Here is a 27236-nt window from a genome sequence, read left to right on the forward strand (position 1 = left end):
TTATTCCCAGTATTACAAATTATTTTGTTTCGTTCTTAACGTTACTTATTAATGCCTTGTGCGTTTTATGCTAGGCATACATCATTAAGAAAACTGTATTTAACAGCAAAAGATCAACAACAACCAGACTTCCACTGATAAATCAGATTTTACGCCGGCCAGGGAGCCCTTTCAACTTCTGTATGCAAAACGTGCAGCCGCGTCGACAGCGTGACGCAGAACAACATAGCGGTGTGTGTGCTGGCTTGTGTGCTTGTCCGATCTTGTGTCCCCTTCCCAGGCAGTGCAGCGAGTCTAAGTGGAGGACTAACGTCGAATAATTTAACAAGCTAGCTAGTTGGATATACAGCAGCCACAAAACCGAATGGGTTTGTAACGCAAGGAAAGCAAGTCTTCTAAAATTATTGACTATTACAATTGACAGGCAGTTATCGCAGGCTAGCTAACGATAGCACTCCAGCTATATTGGAGTTATTTGCATGCTGGTCACAGTTTAGTTAAGTCCAGCCTCGCCGACGCTTTCATTCCTTGCTTCGTTAGCTGACAACATTTCCTGGTGCTGTTACTAGAACAGTCAGCTTACTTTTATGAAGGGATAGTATCAATGTGTCTAGCTAGAAACAATTGAACGGTTGTTAAAACATATTAAAACATTTAATTCGCGGCATGAATCGCTTGCATCTGATTCTTTAATGGGGCTTTTAAGGATTATGATGCCGCCCAAGTTTCAGCTTTTGGGTGTTTTGGCATTTGGAGTGGCGATGCTCTTTATTGAAAACCAAATCCAAAATCTGGAAGACTCAAGAGCAAAGCTTGGTAAGTTTTTTTTTTTTTTATGTGCATCAGAGAGAAAACGTTTTGCATGCGTCTATATTTGCTGTGTGGACATGTTCAGCTGTTGGCAGGCACATTCCGACGTGTTAGTGACTGTGTTAGCTGGACTAAATTGAACTTCCCGTTACATTTGATTATTTACACAGGTCTGCTGATAAAAGTTTCTCCCCAACCTGATTGATAAACAATTGTTTTCGTCCATCTTCTGTGGTCTTCCTTCCGGAAGTTTGCCTTTCCTCCATTGGTTACATTTTCAGCATGTTTTGACACAGAAATGTAGCCTACACTGTTAAATAAATAAAAAATGAGTCAATAGATGTCATCATGATTAATGAGCTCAGTTCAACTTTCACTCGCATTCTTGTTGAGCATTTGCATGATTTGAGAATCTTAATCTCGATGAGACTTCAGATAATTGAATTGGATTAAATGGGTCTGTTTTTATTTTATTTTTTTATTTCGAGTGATGAAGGAGCACTGAGGCTAATGCCATTGGCACTGTGGCCCTTGCCCTGAATAATTAATGTTGAAGCATTTTAGTATTGAAGAAATGTAAGTTATTGGGTAGAGTTAGGCTACTCTGCAGGCTACTTTGTACCGTTAATTAATATCTAGTCAACCTACCCACATAAAAGTTGTACATCTGACAACTGAGATTTTCCACTATCTGAGTTGACTGAGTAACTGAGTTTAGATTGCAGTTTCAGTCTACTGGACTGGATCCTGTGTGATCCAAGTTCCTTCAGAACACTTGCTCTGCAAGAAGAACTTAATTAACTTTATTTTTGCCAGAGACCAGCAACTGTATTGTATAGCCTTGATGCTGCTATCTAGAGTACAAAGACATCAGTACAAAGATGTCTGAGGTCTGTCAGAGATGCAGAGCGATCTCAGTTCAGAGTCATGGGGATGTGAGGATGTAGGCTTGTTTTCCTCTGCCAGGCAAGTGCAGATTTGTAGTCTCCATATTCTGTGGATCTGAATCTTTTTTTCAATCCAACTGGATTATCAACTGGATTATCCATTGGGTCCAGATGAGCGGTAGTTATTCTCCAGACTTTGCACCAGATGTGCCATCCCTTCATCTCTTATGATTTCTGCTATTTTATGATGGCCCATATTTCAAATCAATCCCCTCCAAATCCTAACAGGATTAATCTGACAGTGGACCAGAGTAGTTGTGGAGTAGACCAACACTAACCCTTCTGGGCCCCATTTCTTCATCACTGATCATGCATAAACTACATCAACAAAAATGTGTTGATTTCAAAATGTTTGTTATGCATACAGATCAGGGCAGGCCATCCCATTTTTCCGTCTCTCTGTCTTTCATGCAAAAAAGAGAAAGGGGGAGTGGATCCTCCTGTTTTTGAAGTAGATCTCCCTGGCACAAGATGGCTTGGGAGAGAGGGAGGGAGAGGCAGAGGGAGAGGCAGAGGGAGAGGCAGAGGGGGAGGCAGAGGGAGAGGCAGAGGGAGGGAGAGGCAGAGGGAGGGAGAGGCAGAGGGAGGGAGAGGGAGGGAGAGGCAGAGAGAGGGAGAGGGAGGGAGAGGCAGAGAGAGGGAGAGGGAGGGAGAGGCAGAGGGAGGGAGAGGCAGAGGGAGGGAGAGGCAGAGAGAGGGAGAGGGAGGGAGAGGCAGAGGGAGGGAGAGGCAGAGGGAGGGAGAGGCAGAGGGAGGGAGAGGCAGGGAGAGGGAGGGAGGGAGGGAGGGAGGGAGAGGGAGGGAGAGAGGGAGGGAGGGAGGGAGAGGGAGGGAGAGGCAGAGAGAGAGAGGGAGGGAGAGGCAGAGGGAGGGAGAGGGAGGGAGAGGCAGAGAGAGGGAGGGAGAAGCAGAGAGAGGGAGAGGGAGGGAGAGGCAGAGAGAGGGAGGGAGGGAGAGGGAGGGAGGGAGAGGCAGAGGGAGGGAGAGGGAGGGAGAGGCAGAGAGAGGGAGGGAGGGAGAGGGAGAGGGAGAGGGAGGGAGAGGCAGAGGGAGGGAGGGAGAGGCAGAGAGAGGGAGGGAGGGAGGGAGGAAGGGAGGGAGAGGGAGGGAGGGAGGGAGGAAGAGGGGAAGGGGGAGGATTGATTGACAGACACCTCTCAGTGTAGCAAGCCTGTTCCCCTGGCAGCCTATTTTCCCCTCGCAGCCTTATCACAAAGACACCAGCTTTGCTGCTGAACCTGACACAGCTATTGTTATGGGAGACGGTACTAATTGCGAACTAAATACAGACTTATTTCATGGTGCCAACCAGGACACGGTTTGCATTCTGCAGTGGCTGTTTTTAATTATATTTTTGTGAGAAGTTTTAAACCAACTGTGCTTATCCAACTTGAGGCCTACGTTGGGTGCTCACAATACGACCTCTGCAAATGGTGCACCGTTGACTCACTGGGTTTCACAACAGCAACTGTCACCCCCCTGCAACTCACTCCCCTTTTCTTGCACTTACATTCACTCTTACTAGTATAGGCAGTTTCGACGATAATACTGGTGGAGTCTGTGATTTTCAGCGCATCCATCATAAGATCACTTAACTTTATGATGGATGGAGTTCTCTCTGTGTTTGATTTATGCCCGTGTTCAGAAATGTGCTCCCTATATGTTTCTCTATTAATCTTATTCCCGGGAGGATAGCTTTTGTATTAATTAGGTAGAACTTTGATGAATGATCTGGTCAAACAGCAGATGTACTGAATTGGTGGTGTCTAGACCGCACAGTTTGTAGCTCAGGGCTCAGGCAAAGTCTGCCGCCTTCAATGGAGGCGTTTTGAACCGAAATTGCGTTTTGTGAAGCTTGTTTTAATATCGGGTACGATTGCATCTCTGAGCCTCGGCCTGCTGACAGCACGGCAAGAGGAAAATAAAGCCTCCATCTGCCACCAGCAGTGACAAACTGTTTGGGCTGGAACATGGGCCCCGACAGAGGTATTGATCCAGAGAAGGAGCAGATGACAGTGATAAGGCATGCGGATCGACAGATTCTAGAGATAAGGTGGCCTTCTCTCTTTTTTCATGGAGAGTTAGTAGAACACTCTCTCACAAGCTAATACCCAGGCTACGACGTTCATTTATTTAGGGCCTTTTGTGTGTGCCCGAATGGCATGCTGACTGATGGATATGATTTTCAGTAATTCACCATCGAGCCATTTTTGTAAGTCTGGCAGGACCAGGGTGACCTAGTCCAGTTGATTTCACAAGATGTGCTCTGAAAGGAATGTGAGCTGATGTCAGCAAGGGATGACTGAGCAAGCCAGGCAACAGGGCACTCAGATAATTCAAACGAAAGGTCAGTGTTATTAGAGACAAACCGCATCCTTAATTTGGATTCATGTTTATCTATCGACTGTGACTGTGGCGTGACCTGAGGTGAGATGCTGCTTGAACCGAGTGACTCTACTCATCATCCTTTAGGCTATTTCAACACAATCTGTCCTATTTCTGTGCTAACACATTTTCTTGGCAGGTTGCTCAGAATGCAGTAGGTTGAGTAGATCTTGGACCGGAGAGTGGCGGGCAAGAACCGTGTGGAGGAACATGAAATTAAATACTTTCAACTGCAGTGCTCTCACACAATAAATAATTCAGTGAGTATTCTGTAGGGATGCTGATCAAAGTAAAATCCTCTCTGACAACAGAATAAAGTTCCCAACACTTGTCTCTCATGCAGAGGTGTCCTAGGCGTCTTGTGGGAGGGTTTCGTTCGGTCCCATCAAACGAGAGCTCGTTCGAAGACGACTACGCTTGTTTTTACTCGTCGAGGAGACTCGTTTGACGTGAAAACGACTGCGGGTACCGTCTAGTCCGCTCGCCCCGCCACAGCCTGACATTGAGACGCGTCTCCCGGTGTCCTCCGGCAGAAGGAACACGGCGCGAGATTACGCCGTTTCGCTAGCGAACGACTTCTCCAGCTACCCGATAAGTCTTCGAACGGAGGCAGCTCTCTGTATCTGGTCTCGCTCAGTGCAGTCATAGCTATAGGCTACGAAGACAGATGGCACAGCTGAAGCCATGTTTTAGAAGAGCTCTGAAGGAGAAACTAAGGCTTACGTTCCTCTGGGGGTTTGGTGTAGGGTACCTTGTGCCATCCACCAGTGATAAAGAGTCACTTAAAGTCACTTAAAGTCAGAGGAGTATTGTTCTTCCTAGAACACGTCACATTTTGCTGCAGTTTGCTGCCGTGTAGAGACCCTGTTCCATTCCCTCTGTCCCAGCCTGGGCTGTACTGGTGCTACTGTGCTGTTCTGTAGCCAACCATTCTCTCCGTTAATCCTCCTACCAGGGAAGCACAAATCCAATTTAAACCGCCCACTGCAAACATCTAAACATATCCCTTTGTCAGTGTGCTAGTTTGAGTCTTTCTTCTGGAGCTCCTAGCCATTAAGTCCTGTATCGAGTTGGAGGTTTGTTATATTGAACCAAAGCTTGCACTGTGTGTGCCTAGGTGGCTACGCCCTGCTGTGTGGGACATGCAAAATATCACCCAGCCCTAACGGTTAGGTCTGTTTTATACATTTCGAAAGGCATTACTGCTTTATTGAACAGTGAGTGTGAATAGTGACAGGGAATGTAGAGGAGAGAGAGGATATGTGGGATTTGAACCGTGGCCCCTGCAGTAATGCCTCAGTTTATGTGGTGAGCATGGTGAGCCACCACAGCCTCCCTGTGTTGTCTGTTAGGTCTCATTACAGTTATGATATAGACCCCCCTCTCATTTGTGAATAATTCTCTCAGATCTCTACAGGGGATGTTTGCTCTAGTGAAATTACTTGGATGAAACGGTCTGAGCTCATGAGGCCAATTTCCACAATAACAGACGGACGGATCGCTAAAGTGTCAGCCATGCATAATCCATGAAGGTACGTTGAAAGGACGGATCATCATCGAAAATGCTCCTCCAGTCCAAACCATGTTTTCTTTTGGATGGTAACCAAGGCGGAATGGACAAATACTTGTTTTGCTTCGGTCTACCAGCGGGTTTGTGTGCTCAGTGGACCTCGGGAGAGACGTTTCAGTGAGTCAGAAGGCCTGAAGTAAGTTTTATGGCAGGAGCCATGGTCTGGCATTGGAGACCATGGGAAGAGAATATGAATGTTCCGTCTCAACGACTGTTGTCTTGTCGACGTGGCAACGTGAATTAGGAGCGTTCCTTGACTATGACAACCGAAATACTGTTGGAACTGTGCATTTCTCATCCTTCATCTTACATTGGGACCCTCAGTGTCGCTTTGAATAAAAGCATTTGCTTAACGAATCAAAAAGTTGAACGGGGACGTGGGAGGTCAGCGCAGGGAGGTCAGCGCAGCTTCGCCGTCTAAATCTGTCGAGGTGGAAGTGCAGTTTCCGAAGCCTCTTCTTTTAGTCTCGTTTCCTTGTTTGCCAGAAATCCTCAAGGCAGACGAGGAGGGGAGAGAGCACCCTGGTCTGTGACATCTTTAGAATTCTAGTGTTTGCTGGGAAACTTTACATTTTATATTTACTTACAGTAACTTACACTAAGTACAGGGACATTCCCCCGAGGCAAGTAGGGTGAAGTGCCCTGCCCATGGACACAACGTCCTTTGGCATGGCCGGGAATTGACCCAGCAACCTTCTGATTGGTAGCCCGATTCCCTAACCGCTCAGCCATCTGACACCCTAACTTTGCTCAGACTCTGTGCCAGGAAGACTAACAAGCTCAGATGTTCCCTCAGGGAGGAGAGATGAAAGCCCTTCCCTCTCTCTCCTCTCCTGTGCCCCGTTTGTCCCATTTTAGAAATAATGATGACAGATTGAGTAGGCTGCACATCACGCGCTCGCATCGCCCCGGTCATTTCTGTCCGTCTGGGCTGTGAAGCGGATGCTCGTGTTGACGGGAGAACATCACACTTTCCAGCGATGCGTTGGCAGAGGGATCCTCTGGCTTCAGGAAGTCGATAAGCCAATTAGAGCAGGGCTCTCCAGGGCCCGGTCATGTTGAAAGGACCTCATTGGTCACTGCCCAGTTCAGGTGGATACTTAGCAGTCATGTTGATGTATCAGTAGGGGAGCTGGGTCTAAGTGCCCCATGACGTTTGTCTACAGAGACATGGAAAGCTCATAGAATTTAAATTGAATCAATCCAGGAGGAAAGAAAATCATCTAGGAAGTAAGCTCACACTGTTCGGTTAAAGCGAACAAGAGCGTGGCTTCCAGACGCCCATACCGCTGTATGGACCAATCAGAGAGTTCCATCCCTTCTTCTGTTCCCCTTGGAGGAGGCGGGTCAAGGAGGCAGTTGGAGGAGGTAAACAAACAGAGGAGCAAGGCAGAGCGAGAGAGCGGGGCGTCCTGGGGAGCGCTAAATGCCAGGCCGCAAATTGCTCCCCAGGGAGACTTCTGGCTGGCTCGGGCCCAGAAGAGCCCCACATGTCTCCATTTTCAGCATCGACAGCCTCTCATCTCCTTCGTTCCTCGGTGGATCTCTCAATCTGCCGTCTGACTGCACGGCCTCGTACTCCCCTCCAGCTCAGGAGAAGCAAACGTCGAGTTTGAACAGCGATTGTAAAGACCAGCACATCTCCTGACTCGGCTTGAAAAAAGCAAAATGTCGACAATTTCTCCTGCTGTTGACAGATTTCACACTTATTTTTTTTTGCTTAGGCAGCCAGTCAGTGTCTGTCAATTCCCTCAGTCTCTCTCGGTGATTGACATTTCTTCTTCTAACGAAGGTGAAACGGAACAGCTTCGGTTATTCCATCAGGGTGACATCATTGAACAGGAAGCAAGAAATTGGATACGATGATCGAAACTCTCTTAACTGGGATTCTTCTCAGTTTCCCATTCCACCCCATGTCAATGTCCTCAGAGGGACGATGGTCACCACTCAACCCCCCCCCCCCCCCCCCCATCACAGCTGCCACCCACCACCCAGCTGCTGCCGGACCGGGTGCCCTCCGCCCGCGCGCCCCAGACGGTTCCCCTGACAACCTTCACCAGCCGGGTGCTAATTGGCCTGTCTGTCCCCTGATGTCCTGGAGCAGTGAGTCGGCAGCACTGCCCCACATACACTGTAGAAGAAATCTGGAATAGGTTTGGTTCCCACCTCTTTGGGGGGGGTTCGTTAGTCCCCTCAATATCCACCTTGATTTGCCTTTGAGATGCGGTCAGCCCTGGAAAAGAGATGGCGTACACCGTACCCCGTGTGTTTTAGCATCTCTGCTATTTCTGAGGAATTCTGAACAGCACTGCTTGGTTTCAGCTGTCAGCGGTGATCTTTGTCCTTTCCACGTGTCACCTTGTCACCGTTCTCCTCAGGGTGACAGCGGCGGGCGGGCCGAGGCTCCTCACCTGATCCATTGGGGCAGTCACATTAGCCGTACGCCACAGGGCGAACGGTGTCAGTCTAATGTGACACTGAATAAAACAGACAAGCCTTCCGTCTGCGTTGCCGGTAATTTGCAGAATGGACCGGCTACCACGGACACAGACAGCCGTGAGCTTCCCGGTTTGTTTACACCGATCTGTGTTTTTGTTGATGTTGTGACTCTCTAATGCGCTCGAACGCAGCGAGACGCAACCGAGGCCCGCTAGCCTCTTACACGCGGGGCTGTCTGTCGGCCTCGAACCCTGTGTGGGCAGTCGAGGCCCGCTAGCCTCGTACACGCGGGGCTGTCTGTCGGCCTCGAACCCTGTGTGGGCAGTCGAGGCCCGCTAGCCTCGTACACGCGGGGCTGTCTGTCGGCCTCGAACCCTGTGTGGGCAGTCGAGGCCCGCTAGCCTCGTACACGCGGGGCTGTCTGTCGGCCTCAAACCCTGTGTGGGCAGTCGAGTGTTGTTCTTTAGTGTCCGTTAACACAGACCTTGATTTGGCTCCTTTGTTATACACTCCCTTTGGTGTAGTCTGCTCAGCAGAGCAGACAGTATTGAGCTCAGGGCCGACGAGAAGAATCAGACCTCCTGAACAATGTGTAAGGGATTTGTCCTCCTTTTGCTCTGCTCCCAGCAGTCTTTTCTAATTTCATTAAATCCGTGTATTTATTTATTTATTTTCCAATCTGGAAATACAACAGAGAAAATGGAACGGGGCTCTTAATTGGGCGTGAGTGTCGGGGTGGGCTTCGCCCCGACTGGTGGTTTGACGGTTGCAGGGTGGGGATATGGGTGAGGCCCCGCCCCCTACCGTGCTCTTAACCCCCTCACCTGGGGGCTGGTGACATCATCTTCAATCAGAGAGATGGTCTCTTTTTAATTGGGACGGAAGGATTCTATTCCACGGTGTCGGGCATCATACCTGTCTCGTAAAGACTGCCTGAAGGTGTCCCTGTTGGAGTAATCAACATGAAAGGAGATCCTGCTTAGTAGGGCAATGCCGAAGCAACAGTCTGAACATACTGCACCAGACAGAGGGGTTGGTGGTGGGGGTTAGTGAGACAGTTCGATACGCTATAACGAGTGACCCAAGGGACGGAAGGAAGGAAGGAAGGAAGGAAGGGAGGGAGAGATGCTGGAGTGAATTCGGAGGGGATTAATACAATCCGGTAGGCCGCGATCCCGATGAATCAGGCTCATCGCTCCCTTCTCCATTCCCCGCGTCAGTCCGGAAGAGGGCACAGGGACGGTGTCTTTTCTGGGGCATTAATCGCTGAGCGGGCTTGTCTTGCTGAGCCATGACACAGAATCAGCGACCCAGATGACAGTAAGACCATGGGAAGCAGGTGGTCCCCTTCTCCTTCAGTGGAAACTGGAAATAAATTAGCTCGTAGCTCGCAGCGTATATCCCGTCCCAACCTTCGCTGCTGACGTTAAGATCTCTCGACGGTAGCGGATGATACCTCGATGATTGATTGCTAACAGTAAAGAGCAACCATTGGAAGAGCTCTATAAATCCGGCTGCCCGAATCTAAAGCAGGCTACCTGTGTGTTGCTTAATCGTCCCCTTTCTGAGGCGCTGAACCAGTCAGAAAGACAATGTCGAGTCTAATTTATTCATGTTGTCACCTCGCTCTGATTCCACGTTTGTCCCGCCCTGCAGTCCTGGGGGAGACAGAGGTAGGGCCGTCCGGGGGGTGTGGGGGGTGTGGGGGGTGTGTGTGTGTGGGGGGGGGGGGGGAGAGGCTTATCTGAACCCCACAGTGGCAGAATCACCGCGATAACGAGACACGGTTCAGAGGCGGCCTGCCGAGCGGAGCGTTCAACCGGGGGAGCGAGGGAGCGCCCTGCCCTACCCGCTGCCTCTCATCTCCCACACGGAGCCCCGCCTCGTCGGGCTCCTCGCACCTCGTTCTGGATGTCCGTCTACAGTAGCTATGAACGTCAGGATTAGCCTGTTTATGGCCTGCGTGGAAGGAATAGCTCAGAGGTAGCTTAGGATAATGGAATAGCATGGGACACCAGGGTTTAACCGTTTTGGAATGTGCAGTGCTTCGCTAACCTTTTACCGTTGTGGAGGTTGAAAGTTTCAAAGGCGATACTGTAGCGATGCCAAGGGAACATGTTTTTTCGTCTCTGGATTTGTGCTGTCGTTTGCAGCTTCCCAGCGGTGGATTTTCCTTTTTTCCCAGACATCTTAAACAAACACAACTAGGCAAATTGGCCAGTCTCATGTTTCACAGGAGGTGGGGTAGCTGAAAAAAAACACACACACAAAACAGGTCTACAGCCTTACTTTAATATTGAGACCGTGGCATGGGGCGTGATCAGTTCTTCCATTTAATCAGGGAGAGGGGGAGAGAGGCCTTTATCAGGGCTAATTGACGACCAAACATTCTTGGAGGATAATGCATTGCCCCCCCCCCCGATGCCTCCCCACCCCGAAATCGCTCCATCACAACAGACAGAAGCCTGATGAATCTGCACGCCTTCAATTAAGTCAACAGACGTTATCAAGTCCAATCAATCAGCCTGGGGCGCCTTCCCACACGGCATCGCCTCCACGAGAGCTCTGAGATCTCACCTTGCGACGCTGCGACGTGGGGCCACAGACGGCATCAATCCATCACAGAACCTCACAGACGAGATGCTCATTCCTCAGTGGAACTCCGGAGCATTCAGGTCCCACTGTTCCAGACATCAGCAGGCTTGCTGGGGAGAAGAACTACATGGAATATCAGTGTTTACTTTCCTCATAAATGGGATCAGAAACGGCCAGGAAACGATAATTTGTCAGCCTCTTTGAGGGGAAGCTGCTCTGACATGTTATCTTAACTCCTCAAGGGTAGGAAAGGGTAGAATTTAGCATTGAGATTAGAACAGCATCAGTATCACAATATCTAGTTTTGCCTTTCATCCTATATCTATTTTTCTTTCCTTGAGGGGTAGTGAGAGCGAGCGAGGAAAGCTTCACGCGATCATTCTTGTACTAATGTGGTGGTTTACAATAGCTTCTCCTTCAGACCCGAGTGGAATCGATTGACGGATTCTCTCAGGATCCAGTTTGAGCAGACGGAGATGAAAGGCTTTTAGTTGTCCTCGGAGGACGCTACGACGCGGCGTTCTGTCAGCGGCAGACTAGCGTGGCGGCGCGTCCATGTCTAAAACTAGCTGCTAGCTGAAACATGTAGGCTGGGCTAGGCATGGACGCTAGGCTAGGCATGTATGCTGGGCTGGGCTAGGCTAGGCATGGACGCTAGGCTAGGCATGGACGCTAGGCCAGGCATGTACACTGGGCTGGGCTAGGCTAGGCATGGACGCTAGGCTAGGCATGGACGCTGGGCTAAGCTAGGCATGGATGCTAGGCTAGGCATGGACGCTAGGCTAGGCATGGACGCTAGGCTAGGCTGGGCTAGGCTAGGCATGGACGCTAGGCTAGGCATGGACGCTGGGCTAGGCTAGGCATGGATGCTAGGCTAGGCATGGACGCTAGGCTAGGCATGGACGCTAGGCTAGGCATGTATGCTGGGCTGGGCTGGGCTAGGCTAGGCATGGACTCTAGGCTAGGCATGGACGCTAGGCTAGGCATGGACGCTAGGCTGGGCTAGGCTAGGCATGGACGCTAGGCTAGGCATGGACGCTAGGCTAGGCATGGACGCTAGGCTAGACATGGACGCTAGGCTAGACATGGACGCTAGGCTAGACATGGACGCTAGGCTAGGCATGGACGCTAGGCTAGGCATGGACGCTAGGCTGGGCTAGGCATGGACGCTAGGCTAGGCATGGACGCTAGGCTGGGCTAGGCTAGGCATGGACGCTAGGCTAGGCATGGACGCTAGGCTAGACATGGACGCTAGGCTAGACATGGACGCTAGGCTAGGCATGGACGCTAGGCTAGGCATGGACGCTAGGCTGGGCTAGGCTAGGCATGGACGCTAGGCTAGGCATGGATGCTAGGCTAGGCATGGACGCTAGGCTAGGCATGGACGCTAGGCTGGGCTAGGCTAGGCATGGATGCTAGGCTAGGCATGGATGCTAGGCTAGGCATGGACGCTAGGCTAGGCATGGACGCTAGGCTAGGCATGGACGCTAGGCTAGGCATGGACGCTAGGCTGGGCTAGGCTAGGCATGGACGCTAGGCTAGGCATGGACGCTAGGCTAGGCATGGATGCTAGGCTAGGCATGGACGCTAGGCTAGGCATGGACGCTAGGCTAGGCATGGACGCTAGGCTAGGCATGTATGCTGGGCTGGGCTAGGCTAGGCATGGACGCTAGGCTGGGCATGGACGCTAGGCTGGGCATGGACGCTAGGCTGGGCATGGACGCTAGGCTAGGCATGGACGCTAGGCTAGGCATGGACGCTAGGCTGGGCTAGGCTAGGCATGGACGCTAGGCTGGGCATGGACGCTAGGCTGGGCTAGGCTAGGCATGGACGCTAGGCTGGGCATGGACGCTAGGCTGGGCTAGGCTAGCATCCTGGAGCACAGCCAGAGACAAACGAGCAAGAGGAAGGCGGCCCATGTCACTGGGGCGAGCCAGGCTCCGGGTAATGAATGAGGCCTCGTGATCAGAGCATGTCTGGAGCATGTCTTAGACATGCACACTAATGAGAGCAACACCACAAGTCATTTGTACTGCTCGCAACTTGCCTCATTATGTGACGTTACAGCTAGCGCTGCCAATAACCTGCCATGTAAACTAGGACTGCTCTCTCTGCTGACTGTAAACTAATAATAGTAATTATAATGGCAGTTGTTAATAGTAATAATAATGGATTCATTGTACGCATCCAAAGATGTGTACAATTGGGGGATTTGAACTTGTGACCTCTTGATATGCAGTCAAATGCTCTAACCACTGAGCTTGACGACATTGCCAGACATCATTGATTGCCACTTGACTTTTACCCTTTCCCACAGTACTATTTGTCTGACTGCGTGTCAATGTTTTATACTACGGTATTTTGCAAGAGGGGCTGGTCCGGGGAAAATGCAAATTCGACACATTCAAACAAAAGGCACTGCAGTGTTATGGTTAGTGTGCAGATGAATTGACTTGACCTTCTGAACATAAATGATAGAAGATCAATAATTGAAATCCACTGCAGAGGTGGAAGAGGTTTGGCTTGGTAGAGAGCAGAGAGTGCGACTGCACAGGGGTGACTAGTGTGGCCATGTGATAAAGGACCATCCTCGTCCCAGGGATAGGTAATCGTTTATCAGTGTCTGCCTCTGGCAGGTGCGCAGGTCCCAGCGGCGGTCCGAGGTGATCGCGTGGCACTTCCTGCACACTCCAAACTGCTGAGGTACAGATTACAGTCTTTTACTTCACGTTTGCTTTGCTGAGCTAAAAGAAAAACCAAGAATATTCCAGGTTTTTTTGTAGTTCATGCATTCGCAGTTGTTTAAGAGTCTGCAAAAGATACCGATCTGTCTGAGATTAGATTCAGCGCTGCAGTCTCCCCTACTTTTATTTTGCTAGCATCATCTCACCAAGGATTTGAAATCCCTGCCAAGGACACTCCAAAGGCATTAAACCACAGACCTTCTCTGGAAGCACCCGTCTATGCAGACGGAACTCCGGAAGGTTCCGTGATCTATGAATGTTCCGTGATCTGGCAGGGATGAGCCAGGCTTCTTGCAGCCTGTCAGTCACCGCAGCCGGCCCACTGGGGAGGCTGGCTCTGCTGTGGTACTGACAGCTACAACCAGCAGCTCACAAGGCCATACCTGTAATTAGCTCCCTGCAGACACTCACAATGGGAAAAGGGAACCAGGAAGAGAGAGAGAAAAAAAAAAAAAAAGAACTTCACTTGTAATTATGTCTCCTTTCAATGATACCATCAAAGGCTTAATCACCTGGCGATGTGTTTGCGTGCCGTGATTGAGCGCAGGTGGTCGGGCTAATTAATGCGCGCTAACAGAGCCGTGGACGCCCCTCCCCCAACACCCCACCTCCCCGGATGACTATCCACCGCCCCCCCTGCTGGGATCAGAGAGGAGTTAATAGTCACCATGGTGCTGAGAAAGAGAGGGTGAGAGAGTGAGCGCATCTATCTCTAGTTCAGTCCACCCTCCCAGCAGTGGAATGACAACTTTTCCTCCTCTGGCGGGGGTGACACTGAGCTGTCAGTGATGCTGCTGTTGAACTAGTCCTCTAATACACAGCATCACAATATGATGGAGCAGGTTCGAACCCTCCTGGTTTGGCTCTGTTTGAGGAACGAGGATATGCGCGTGTGTGTGTGTGTGTGTGTGTGTGTGAGTGAGTTTGTATCTCGTTCTCCAGTGGGATATTTTTAATCTGTTTATGTAACTAAGGCCGCCTTTGCACCACCGCGTGTTATGGGTTGAGGTGTGAAAGTGTTTAAGTCGGCACCTGTCTTTGTTTCACACTTTCCTCTCTGTCCCCACCCCCCACCTCTCATTCCCCCCTCTCTCCATATCTCTCTCTATCCTCACTCCTCTCTCTCTCCCCTCTCCATCTCTCCCCCCCTCTCCATATCTTTCTCTCCCCTCACCATCTCTCCTCCCCCCTCTCTCTCCCCTCTCCATCTCCCCCCCCTCTCCATATCTCTCTCTCCCCTCTCCATCTCTCCTCCCCCCTCTCTCTCCCTTCTCCATCTCCCCCCCCTCTCTCCATATCTCTCTCTCCATCTCTCCCCTCACCATCTCTCCTCCCATCTCTCTCTCCCCTCTCCATCTCCCCCCCCTCTCCATATCTCTCTCTCCCCTCTCCATCTCTCCTCCCCCCTCTCTCTCCCTTCTCCATCTCCCCCCCCTCTCTCCATATCTCTCTCTCCATCTCTCCCCTCACCATCTCTCCTCCCCCCTCTCTCTCCCCTCTCCATCTCCCCCCCTCTCTCCATATCTCTCTCTCCCCTCTCCATCTCTCCTCCCCCCTCCCTCTCCCTTCTCCATCTCCCCCCCTCTCTCCATATCTCTCTCTCCCCCTCTACCATCTCTCCTCTCTCCCGCCCTCTTCCTCCGGTCGCTGCAGAGCAAACGATCGCCAGACATGAGGTGCGGGAGGTGGAGCAGAGGCACACCCAGGACGGGGGCCGGGAAGCTGCGGGGGCGGGGGGCTCGCTGACGGACGCAGACGACGTGGTGATCATCTACAACCGGGTGCCCAAGACGGCCAGCACGTCCTTCACCAACATCGCCTACGACCTGTGCTGGAAGAACCACTTCCACGTGCTGCACATCAACACCACCAAGAACAACCCCGTCATGTCTCTGCAGGACCAGGTGAGGGCACATCAGTGGAAAGACAAATCACAAATATATTTTTAACCTTTGGAAACTTTTGCTAGAAAATATTTTTCAAACCTTTTAGAAACGTTTTTTTCTTTTTTTTTTATTAAAACCTTTTTAGAATCTTTTTTACTACAGCCATGCCAAGAATTGTGTTAGCCCCACTATGAAACAAGCAAGAAAATTGTATATTCTTTTGTGTATGTCTTCACATTGAAATTCACATTGATGTAAGCCCTAAACGACTATATGGATTACTTAAATGGTGTTGCAAATAACCAAGAATTTACATTTTGGGACAGGTCAAGTTCAGTTTGGGGAGTCAGGTGGCTGAGCGGTTAGGGAGTCGGGCTAGTAATCTGAAGGTTGCCAGTTCGATTCCCAGCCGTGCAAAATGACGTTGTGTCCTTGGGCAAGGCACTTCACCCTACTTGCCTCGGGGGGAATGTCCCTGTACTTACTGTAAGTCGCTCTGGATAAGAGCGTCTGCTAAATGACTAAATGTAAATGTATGTAAATGTTTGGGACGGTTCATTTTTCACTTAGGGACGGTACTGGGACAGTGAGGGATACAAAGTTATTTGCGAGCCTTGGGGACCACCACGCAGACACGTTTTTGGTATTCTAGTTTTGAACCGACTCCTGTTCCCCTCCCACCCACCTGCACCCTGACCCACCGTGTTCCAGCAACTCCACACACCCCTCAGGTGGAAGTCTGGCTGCGTTTGTCTTCCTGTCAGTGCTACTCCTCAGCTACTGACACAGGGTGTGAATGCCCTGAAGCCATCCTGGTGTCACTCCTGTCTGTCGCTGCCGAGGTAATATCCTGTCTGCAGAGGCCTATCAACGGTATCTTGGCTGTGCTGAGAATGTACAACACAAGCTCGCCAAGTTACAGAGCTGTGGGCCGGAGGCAAAGCTGGGTGCAAAGTCACCTCCAGATCGTAGCACTAGCTTCCACAAGGGACCAAGGGTGTCCATTCCTGGATGACTGTGGGATCCACCTTCTGTACATAAGGTCTTTGTTGAAACACTGCTCCGGCTGAGGGGGTGACATGGTTATATTTAGGTGTTCCTGCTTGCAAAAACCAGAGGAACGCCTGACTGGGAGAAGGTGGAAAGAAACATCCGTCTGAGGCCGTGTCGTCTTGTGCTTGATCTGTATTCCGTGGTGTTCGCAGGTGCGGTTTGTGAGGAACGTGACGTCTTGGAGGGAGATGAAGCCCGGCTTTTACCACGGCCACGTGGCTTATCTAGACTTCACCAAGTAAGTGAAGTCTGGAAGCTGAGCGGTGAGTCAGGTGGCTGAGCGGTGAGGGAATCGGACTAGTAATCCGAAGGTTGCCAGTTCGATTCCCGGTCATGCCAACTGACTTCACCCTACTTGCCTCGGGGGGAATGTCCCTGTACTTACTGTAAGTCGCTCTGGATAAGAGCGTCTGCTAAATGACTAAATGTAAAATGTAAATGTAAGACCCCGGACCCTGAAGCCTGTCTATCCCCTCTGCCGCCAGATGAAAACACACTCATTATGTAGATCCTCGGATTGAGGTTTTTAGTGGAAACGAATGGCTTCCCTCTGCCTGTTCTTGTCTGTAACCAGTGGGGTTCGGATCAGAGCTTTACCTCTTATGGAGGATTACCATCCCATTTAACCGCTGCCATCTTGTGGCCAAAAAAGGAAGAAGTTAATCATAATTCAATTCAGTGTTATGGTGTGCTATGACTGTACAGCATTAGCCAGCATCAGAGGGGTCCGGTTAAACCGTGTTCCTCCATGTTCTTCAGATACGGAGTGAAGGGGAATCCCATCTACGTCAACGTGGTTCGTGACCCAATCGAGCGGCTGGTGTCCTACTACTACTTCCTGCGTTTTGGTGACGACTACAGGCCAGGCCTGAGGCGGAGGAAACAAGGGGACAAGAAGGTCCGTTTTACATTTGAGATGTTTCACATCCTCCAGCGAAAATGGGCAGTGGTAACAAAAGCTTAGTGTGTTTTGAGTCATTTGACCGCGGATCAAGAGGTCGTAGGTTCAAATCCGACCCCGTTAGTAGGTGGCGGTTGGATGTTCTTATCGATCTTGATGCTGAAGTCTCTGAGTTTCTGCGTGTGTTCTGTCCTAGACTTTTGACGAGTGTGTGTGTGTTCTGTCCTAGACCTTTGACGAGTGTGTGTTCTGTCCTAGACCTTTGACGAGTGTGTGTGTGTGTTCTGTCCTAGACCTTTGACGAGTGTGTGTGTGTTCTGTCCTAGACCTTTGACGAGTGTGTGTTCTGTCTTAGACCTTTGACGAGTGTGTGTGTGTTCTGCCCTAGACCTTTGACGAGTGTGTGTGTGTTCTGCCCTAGACCTTTGACGAGTGTGTGTGTGTTCTGTCCTAGACCTTTGACGAGTGTGTGTGTGTTCTGCCCTAGACCTTTGACGAGTGTGTGTGTGTTCTGCCCTAGACCTTTGACGAGTGTGTGTGTGTTCTGTCCTAGACCTTTGAGTGTGTGTGTTCTGTCCTAGACCTTTGACGAGTGTGTGTGTGTTCTGTCCTAGACCTTTGATGAGTGTGTGTGTGTGTTCTGTCCTAGACCTTTGATGAGTGTGTGTCGTCGGGGGGTTCAGACTGTGCCCCTGAGAAGCTCTGGCTCCAGATCCCCTTCTTCTGTGGTCACCACTCCGAGTGCTGGTGAGTCCCTGGTGCTCTCTGGGCTCTCACACTAACACTGGAGACCTCCCTGGTGCTCTCTGGGCTCTCACACTAACACTGGAGACCTCCCTGGTGCTCTCTGGGCTAACACGCCAACACTGGAGACCAGCCTGCCTGCCTCGCTCTGGACCATGGAGGAAGCACGGAGCATCCTTGCTTGGGATACTGGGGTACTGTGATACTGGTGGATGTTTTGAATGTGTGTGTCTGTCTGCAGGAACATCGGCAGCAAGTGGGCCCTTGATCAGGCCAAGTCTAACCTGGTGAATGAGTACCTGCTGGTGGGGGTGACTGAGGAGCTGGAGGATTTCATCATGATGCTGGAGGCCGCGCTGCCCCGGTTCTTCAAGGGCGCCACAGAACTCTACCGTACAGGTACCCCTCTCCTCTTTCTCAGGTACCCCTCTCCTACCCTCACAGGTACCCCACCCCTCTCCTCTCAGGTACCCCTCTCCTACCCTCACAGGTACCCCACCCCTCTCCTCTCAGGTACCCCTCTCCTACCCTCACAGGTACCCCACCCCTCTCCTCTCAGGTACCCCTCTCCTACCCTCACAGGTACCCCACCCCTCTCCTCTCAGGTACCCCTCTCCTACCCTCACAGGTACCCCACCCCTCTCCTCTCAGGTACCCCTCTCCTACCCTCACAGGTACCCCACCCCTCTCCTCTCAGGTACCCCTCTCCTACCCTCACAGGTACCCCACCCCTCTCCTCTCAGGTACCCAACCCCTTGCTGCCCCACTTCCAGGTGGTATCCTGTGCTCACCTGGTTTTCCTGTGTGCTCCTGCAGGGAAGAAATCTCACCTGAGGAAGACCACGGACAAGAAGCCCCCCACCAAGGAGTCCATCACCAAACTCCAGCAGTCGGACGTCTGGAAGATGGAGAACGAGTTCTACGAGTTCGCCCTGGAGCAGTTCCAGTTCATCCGCGCCCACGGCGTGAGGGAGAAAGACGGTGAGCTGTACCTCCTGGCCCAGAGCTTCTTCTACGAGAAGATCTACCCCAAAGTGAACTAGACCGGGCTCCAGGGAGGACCTGCCCACCTCTGACTGGGACCTGAGAGGCCTGCCGGGGCAGGATGATGCTCTGGGGAGGAGGGGCTGGCTCTGTGAAGCACTGCGGCTGTGACTGGGTTGTGTTAGCCACACCGCTAACATGCAAACCTTCTCATCCCTGCCCTGTCGAAGCGCCTCCTGACTGGGGACTTGTTCAGGGGCCGTCTCCAAGGAAAGTACAACCACGGCAACCGCAGAGAACATTCCTCGCCATGGAGATCATGTGGAGTGATTGTCCCCCCCCCCCCCCCCAGAATATTCTGATTTTAAAGACGTGACCATGATTGTGTTTGATTGTTGAAGCTGCTGAACAAACTGAAAGTTGTTCATTCTGGACGTATCACTGACTCGTGGGAAAGACTGGTTACTCGTTTTTTCTCCTAACAAGGGAAATGTTTGTCTGGCATCTATTAGATTTGTTAAACTGATGCTGCAGGAAAATGGTGTACTTTCATCAGATTTTTTTTTTCTGCATTGTCTATGTATTATTTACTGGGTGCATTCTTATAAATCGTTTACAAAGGGAAAAAAATGACTGAGCTTCACAAAGCAAATGGAAACCACGTTTTGTACATATTGTATTTACATTTACAGTGCATATTTTGTATTAATATTATGTATATGGACCAAATGGTTGTGAGGGGAAATCAATTTATTGCACCTTGTGGTGCGTGAACTGTAAATTAATATTCATTTGTATCTCATTGAAATATAAAAAAATGTTGATACCAAGTTATAATTTTCATAACGTCAAAGTTTAAAAATCAATACCGAATTCGAGAGAAATACAAAAAACATCTATACAGCTTTTCTTTTTTTTTGTGGTCCGATCTGTAAGACTGACTTGAATTGACTGTGTGTATTGAATCCTTTCGATACAGGGTGTGCTCGAACTGAGAGAACCCTCGCTGTCCTGAATGTTGTTGTGACGGGGGTCTTGAATCTTTGTGACCGAAGCTCACTAACTCCGAAATTAGAGACTTGATAGTGCCTTCAGTTTTATTCCCCACTCAGTGTTGGAATGTCCCTATATTTTTTTTATATCTTTCAGGTGTCAGGAGACAGGTGGCTGAGCGGTTAGTGAATCGGGCTAGTAATCAGAAGGTTGCCAGTTTGAGTCCTGGCCGTGCCACATGACATTGTGTCCTTAGGCAAGGTACTTCACCCTACTTGCCTCGGGGGGGAATGTCCCTGTACTTACTGTAAGTCGCTCTGGATAAGAGTGTCTGCTAAATGACTAAATGTAAATATCTTTATCTCGTTGAACTGCCAGTTTTTCCTTCATTTTTCTTTTTCCTTCAAAAAAATTATGGGCACAAGTGACCAAAATATTTTAAATAAATCACTCAAGTTCTCAGTTATCCATTGCTATTCATTGAAGCATAATATAATTTGTGTTGTGAGAGATGTCTGTGCCAAGGACACATTCTCAAGCATTTTTCTTCATTTCTCCAAATCTTTGACACACCCAGTGTGGATGTTTACTTCTGGATGTAATGTAATGGTTGAAAACGGTCAGCTGGACAGTAGGAAGGGCAGCAGGTGTGTGGTGGACAGTAGGTGGTGCAGCAGGTGTGTGGCGGACAGTAGGAAGGGCAGCAGGTGTGTGGTGGACAGTAGGTGGTGCAATAGGTGTGTGGCGGACAGTAGGAAGGGCAGCAGGTGTGTGGTGGACAGTAGGTGGTGCAGAAGGTGTGTGGTGGACAGTAGGTGGTGCAGAAGGTGTGTGGTGGACAGTAGGTGGTGCAGCAGGTGTGTGGTGGACAGTAGGTGGTGCAGCAGGTGTGTGGTGGACAGTAGGTGGTGCAGCAGGTGTGTGGTGGACAGTGGGTGGTGCAGTAGGTGTGTGGTGGACAGTGGGTGGTGCAGCAGGTGTGTGGTGGACAGTAGGTGGTGCAGTAGGTGTGTGGTGGACAGTAGGTGGTGCAGAAGGTGTGTGGGGGACAGTAGGTGGTGCAGCAGGTGTGTGGCGGACAGTAGGAAGGGCAGCAGGTGTGTGGTGGACAGTAGGTGGTGCAGAAGGTGTGTGGTGGACAGTTGGTGGTGCAGCAGGTGTGTGGTGGACAGTAGGTGGTGCAGCAGGTGTGTGGTGGACAGTGGGTGGTGCAGCAGGTGTGTGGTGGACAGTAGGTGGTGCAGTAGGTGTGTGGTGGACAGTGGGTGGTGCAGCAGGTGTGTGGTGGACAGTAGGTGGTGCAGTAGGTGTGTGGTGGACAGTGGGTGGTGCAGCAGGTGTGTGGTGGACAGTAGGTGGTGCAGCAGGTGTGTGGTGGACAGTAGGTGGTGCAGCAGGTGTGTGGCGGACAGTAGGTGGTGCAGCAGGTGTGTGGCGGACAGTAGATGGTGCAGAAGGTGTGTGGCGGACAGTAGGTGGTGCAGCAGGTGTGTGGCGGACAGTAGGTGGTGCAGCAGGTGTGTGGCGGACAGTAGGTGGTGCAGCAGGTTTGTGGCGGACAGTAGGTGGTGCAGCAGGTGTGTGGCGGACAGTAGGTGGTGCAGCAGGTGTGTGGCGGACAGTAGGTGGTGCAGCAGGTGTGTGGCGGACAGTAGGTGGTGCAGAAGGTGTGTGGCGGACAGTAGGTGGTGCAGCAGGTGTGTGGCGGACAGTAGGTGGTGCAGCAGGTGTGTGGCGGACAGTAGGTGGTGCAGCAGGTGTGTGGCGGACAGTAGGTGGTGCAGCAGGTGTGTGGCGGACAGTAGGTGGTGCAGCAGGTGTGTGGCGGACAGTAGGTGGTGCAGAAGGTGTGTGGCGGACAGTAGGTGGTGCAGCAGGTGTGTGGCGGACAGTAGGTGGTGCAGCAGGTGTGTGGCGGACAGTAGGTGGTGCAGCAGGTGTGTGGCGGACAGTAGGTGGTGCAGCAGGTGTGTGGCGGACAGTAGGTGGTGCAGCAGGTGTGTGGCGGACAGTAGGTGGTGCAGCAGGTGTGTGGCGGACAGTAGGTGGTGCAGCAGGTGTGTGGCGGACAGTAGGTGGTGCAGCAGGTGTGTGGCGGACAGTAGGAAGGGCAGCAGGTGTGTGGCGGACAGTAGGTGGTGCAGCAGGTGTGTGGCGGACAGTAGGAAGGGCAGCAGGTGTGTGGCGGACAGTAGGTGGTGCAGAAGGTGTGTGGCGGACAGTAGGTGGTGCAGCAGGTGTGTGGCGGACAGTAGGTGGTGCAGCAGGTGTGTGGCGGACAGTAGGTGGTGCAGCAGGTGTGTGGCGGACTGTAGGTGGTGCAGAAGGTGTCTGGACAGCCCCAGCATGCTCCTGCAAGCCCCTCTGTCTGTGAGCCTGGGACAACACACAGGCCAGGACCAGTCCAACTCACTGGGTCACACACACACACCAGGAGACGCTGCTTGTCTGAGAAAATAGAACTCAATTAACTGGTTTGGCTGCAGGCATATTGGAGCATTGTTTCATTAACTAGACGAATACAGTCTGATAATTACTTCTTCTCAATTAAAAAAGCCTACATTCTTTATTGATTGCAGTCGATGAGCTTGAAGGTTAATTGGGAACAGAATATTCCAGGAGTGTTTTTTCCATGTTGTAGTGTTTTGAAGGTCTTGGTCCTTGTTTGTTTTCATTGACCCATTGGTTTTGTCTGCTGCGACGTCAATAGTTTGTTGATGTTATTGTTTTTATTGAATTAGAAAGGACATCAACCCCCTTTGTTTTGTTACAATGCAGACAACTGATATTTTACTTTGCAGTGCCGTTCCATTCCACCATATAATTATGTCTCTTTTCAATTTCATAAACAGTATATTGTATTATCCTCACATGATCTGGAAGGGTGACTCGTATCAACTGTGTCCACTGGAGGGCGCTCTTCCCCTGTGTTGAGACCTGCCCCACATGCGGTCCCACGGCTAAGCACAGCTGCAGCGTTGCTGTTCACTATGCTACAGTAATGCACCTGCACAAAGCCAAATGGAACAAACTATACAGATTGCACCATTAGACTCAACTGGCTCGAAGCCTTGCTTGTGGCTATATATAGTTTCACTTGGGTCTTGGGACAATTTGTGCCTCACTCGGTGCACTTGCATAATGACACAACTCTATTTAATGCGGGGTGTGTGCATGGTGTATCCATGATGTCACTTAGTCTAAATGGGGACGCTCTTGGCTTTTTAACAACTCTTATTACCCAACTCTGACAGACGTAAGTGGAGAATCAAGACCATACACAAGTCCGTATTAGTCGTGTAATGAAGATGGCCTACCTTACAGTTTTCCCAGTCTAATGAAACCGACAACCTCGTTTTGCTGGTTGAACTTGGCCTGAACCGGCGGCTTGCCTCCGTTTCTCAGTGGAACCGGGCCGAGTCGGCACTCACCGGCCTCAGCGTGGCTTCACCTGTGTTCCACAAAACAAACAGAGCAAAGCCGAGGCAGCTTGGCTTTCCCTCAGCTGGGTGGGGGAAGGAGGCAGAGAGGCTGGCAGGGGGAAGGAGGCAGAGAGGCTGGCAGGGGGAAGGAGGCAGAGAGGCTGGCCAGAGGGAAGGAGGCAGAGAGGCTGGCAGGGGGAAGGAGGCAGAGAGGCTGGCAGGGGGAAGGAGGCAGAGAGGCTGGCCAGAGGGAAGGAGGCAGAGAGGCTGGCAGGGGGAAGGAGGCAGAGAGGCTGGCAGGGGGAAGGAGGCAGAGAGGCTGGCCAGAGGAAGGCAAACTCCTCTCCACCTCCATGGATGTTAGCCGTGTTGGAGGGAAAGGGATAATGAAGAACATGAGGCATTGGGCCAAGGATAACTCACCGCCATTGTTATGTCTATACTTAGGCCTGGCCCAGATGAGAGATGTGGCAATTGATTACATAGAGTTCCTTTGTGGAGGCCATTGGCTTCTCTGTTCACAGGTCGTGGAGTCGCCAGCTTCTCAGACGCTTTCAGGAGCAAAGCTCACGGACAAAGGAATGACAGGCTGCAAAACATGCAACCATGTAGGCATAAAACCTCCATGTTATTTATACAACACGAAGGTACACTACCTCCTCATACAGACGGATACGTTCTGATACCAAATGGGTCATTTTACCCTACCGTCATTCAACGTGCGTTAGGAGATTTGGCCGGGGCAAATGGAGAAGATGAGGGAAGATGCTATCAGGGCCCTCTACATCATTTACATGTGCGTAGCGCGCAACTCCAAACGTGATAGACATCAAAAGCCCCGGAGCACAACAGGAAGTTTGACCCCCGGACAGGAAACTCTCTGATAGGCTTAATTAGATCGCTGTTTTGTAGTTTGACCTTGGTGGACGACAGGACAACCCCCCCCTCCTCTCTCTCTCTCTCTCTCTCTCTCTCTCTCTCTCTCTCTCTCTCTCTCTCTCTCTCTCTCTCTCTCTCTCTCTCTCTCTCTCTCTCTCTCTCTCCCCCTCATCCTCTCTGTCACACTCTCCTCTGCTGGTGTTCCCGGTGCGCAGAGTGGGAGCGTGGGCATTTTCTCCTGGAGGGGAAGAGAGAAATGCAATCAGCAATTCAATCGCGGCCATTGTGGAGCGGGTGCTGATGAGCTTTGCAGAGCAGATAATGGATTAAATTATTTATCCCCCCCTCCTCAGCGTTCATTGTTGCCTCCTCTTTGTGCCTCTGCAGCGGTACACAGAGGCAGGTTGAAGGCCTAGATCACTCGCTTCCTTTCATAGATCTAATTTTTCTAATTAGCGGCTGAATGCGGAGCTGTCTCTCTCTCTCCCGCCCGCCCCCCCCTCCTAAGTCGACGCCACGCAAATCTTTCTCAGCTACATTCCGTGCGGTGAACACGTGGACTCCAATGACAAAGACCGTTGCCGACTGGGCTGGCGGTAGCAATGGACAGGGGTGGAATCAGCCCACCAAAATGTGCGTCTTGCCCCACCCAATCGAAAGATGGTAACATTAAACAAAGCATGGTGGATGTACATGATTCTTCTGTATGTTTAGGCGTGAGGACAAAAAGTTAAGAGTTGAATGGGTTTTTGATTGGCTTAATGCTGAGGCGCATCCAGTTCTGAAGGCACTTACAGATGTAAAACATTCAGTTTTGAGGACTTGGTTCCCCATAGGTTCAATCTTAGAGCTAGATCTGCTAACTGTTTCTATCCTGGGGATTGTTGCATTAGATCTCATTCATCTGGATATGTGGTATTGGTCATGTGATCCGATTGCCAATCAACACAAACGATTGCCAGGTGTGTTTCACAAACGAGGGAGTGATGAACAGCAACAACTCACAGTTTTAGCTCAGTGGCGAGCATGAGATGACAGATTATGATGCCACAGCTTTAAATCATCCTGTACTGTGTTTTACTTTGGTCGAAAGCAGCTGCTAAATTAATCATTATTAAAAGAATCATCTCATAGTAATTAAATGTTAACACCCATGGTTCTCATTTACATTCACATACAAGGTCTCCAACACCTCCTCCTTCATTTAGTCTGTGCCATAATGATTAGTGGCATAGGTTCTAGTGGTGAGTTTATCTGCTGTCTCTTGGGAGACATTGTAGTGGGAGAGTCATGTAAGCTGTTGTATTTGGTCACTGGTAGCTCACTGGTTAAGTCCGTGGATCCTTTAAACTAAGGCATTTCAGAAGGACCTTGGGTTCAAATCCCATGAATGGCTTTTCTGATCTGCCCCGATGAAAGCAGAAACTTTCTCTTCAATAATATCACACTTCACCTTAAGGATGTATTTTCAATGTGTTCATGGTTCATTGTGTACCTGGTGGCTCAGTGGATAAGGATGGGGACCATGAAAATTAAGGGTTGTGGGTTCAAATCCCATGGAAGGCTGCAATGGTCTTTCCTTGCAGAAACTGCCTCTTTAATGACCTCACACTTCACCTTAAGGATGTATTTTCAATGAGTTCATATTTGCTTGTGTCCCTGATGGTTCAGTGGATAGGATGTGTACTATGAAAGTTAAGGGTCTTGGGTTCAAATCCCATGGAAGGCATCTGTGGTCTGGTCTTAAAGAAGTAAAAAGTGTCTGTTATATTAAAACATTTCTTTAAAATGTCCACACTTAGCTTAAAAAACTTATTTTTTTATCATCTTCCTGTTCCATTTCAAGCATGATGGGAATCAAGTATGATGGGATCCGGGGTGCTTGCATGTCGGAGGCCCTGCTGTGGGTCGGAGGGCCCTGCTGCAGTCCAGGCGTACAGGACTGATGAGAACCGGGGTGCTCGTGTGTCGGAGGCCCTGCTGTACTCCAAGCATGATGGGAACCGGGGTGCTTGCATGTCGGAGACCTGGCTGTCCAAGCATGATGGGAACCGGGGTGCTTGTGTGTCGGAGGACTTGCTGTACTCCAAGCATGATGGGAGCAGGTGCCCTGCTGTATACCTGCTGTGAGCTGGGATTTGATGCCATGCTGCTGCGTCTGACCGGCCTACCTGCATGGCTCGCGTGCTTATCCATTACGCCACCGGGGCCCCACTTCCCCTACCTGGAATAGTAACATTTATCCTTAAAAACACCACTAGTTAAAGACATACTATCATGTTTTACATGACAGCAAGGAAGCAGTGGGAACATTGCACATAGAGTCCGCCAGCCAGATTTGAACCCGGATGAGCTGCGACCTGAGACCCACATGGTACCCATGCTTATCCCCTAGGCCACCAGGGACTTGCTTCAGTTTCCTTCAGAATTCAAATATATCTTTACGAAAAGCCCACTTTAAAGACAAAGGTACAACAGCACCTTGGGGGATATGAACCTCCAACCTCTCCTCCGCAGTCATACACTCTAACCACTGAGCTATCCCTCCCACCACAATTGATAGATGTGGACAGTCACACTTGCTCATAATCATTTACTTGTGAAACACACCTGGCATCATTTGTATTGATTGTCAATCAGATCACATGACTTATACCACTTAGATCTAATGCAACAATCCCCAGAATAGAAATAGTTAGCAGATCTAGCTCTAACATTGAGTCAATGGGGTAAACCAAGTCCTCCAAATCAATCTGTAAGGGCTTTCAAAACTGGATGGGCCTCTCCAAAATCATGCATCATCAAAATCACCTGTTTACATGAGTGCAGCACTTACCTCTTCCTACCACTAGGAGGCACTGTATCCTCATATAGTCTTCTGAGA

At 50.5% G+C, this 27236-nt stretch overlaps 2 protein-coding genes across 2 annotated transcripts in view; both read left to right on the forward strand.

Annotated features, from left to right (window-relative positions):
- The first annotated feature begins 165 nt into the window (after positions 1-165).
- On the forward strand, positions 166-20510 carry LOC134013007 (heparan sulfate 2-O-sulfotransferase 1-like). Its single transcript, XM_062452735.1, has 7 exons — positions 166-816; positions 15144-15394; positions 16582-16667; positions 17189-17327; positions 17980-18077; positions 18316-18473; positions 18891-20510. The coding sequence occupies exons 1-7, from the start codon at positions 693-695 to the stop codon at positions 19115-19117; spliced, it is 1083 nt and encodes a 360-aa protein (XP_062308719.1). The 5' UTR covers positions 166-692; the 3' UTR covers positions 19118-20510.
- A 5708-nt stretch (positions 20511-26218) lies between these two features.
- The window catches only part of LOC134012715 (LIM domain transcription factor LMO4.2), a 10947-nt gene continuing 9929 nt past the window's right edge, over positions 26219-27236 (forward strand). Inside the window, exon 1 of the mRNA XM_062452257.1 lies at positions 26219-26457. Within this exon, the coding sequence (XP_062308241.1) occupies positions 26219-26457 (239 nt within the window). The remainder of the gene's footprint in view (positions 26458-27236) is intronic.

This window comes from Osmerus eperlanus, chromosome 26, assembly GCF_963692335.1.
Source record: "Osmerus eperlanus chromosome 26, fOsmEpe2.1, whole genome shotgun sequence".
In the NCBI taxonomy this organism is placed as follows: Eukaryota; Metazoa; Chordata; class Actinopteri; order Osmeriformes; family Osmeridae; genus Osmerus; species Osmerus eperlanus.

Coding starts and splice junctions, on each gene's coding strand:
- LOC134013007 (XM_062452735.1), top strand. CDS start 693: ATGGGGCTTTTAAGGATTATGATGCCGCCCAAGTTTCAGCTTTTGGGT. Junction 817..15,143: donor AGACTCAAGAGCAAAGCTTG/GTAAGTTTTTTT, acceptor CGGTCGCTGCAG/AGCAAACGATCGCCAGACAT. Junction 18,078..18,315: donor GGTCACCACTCCGAGTGCTG/GTGAGTCCCTGG, acceptor GTCTGTCTGCAG/GAACATCGGCAGCAAGTGGG.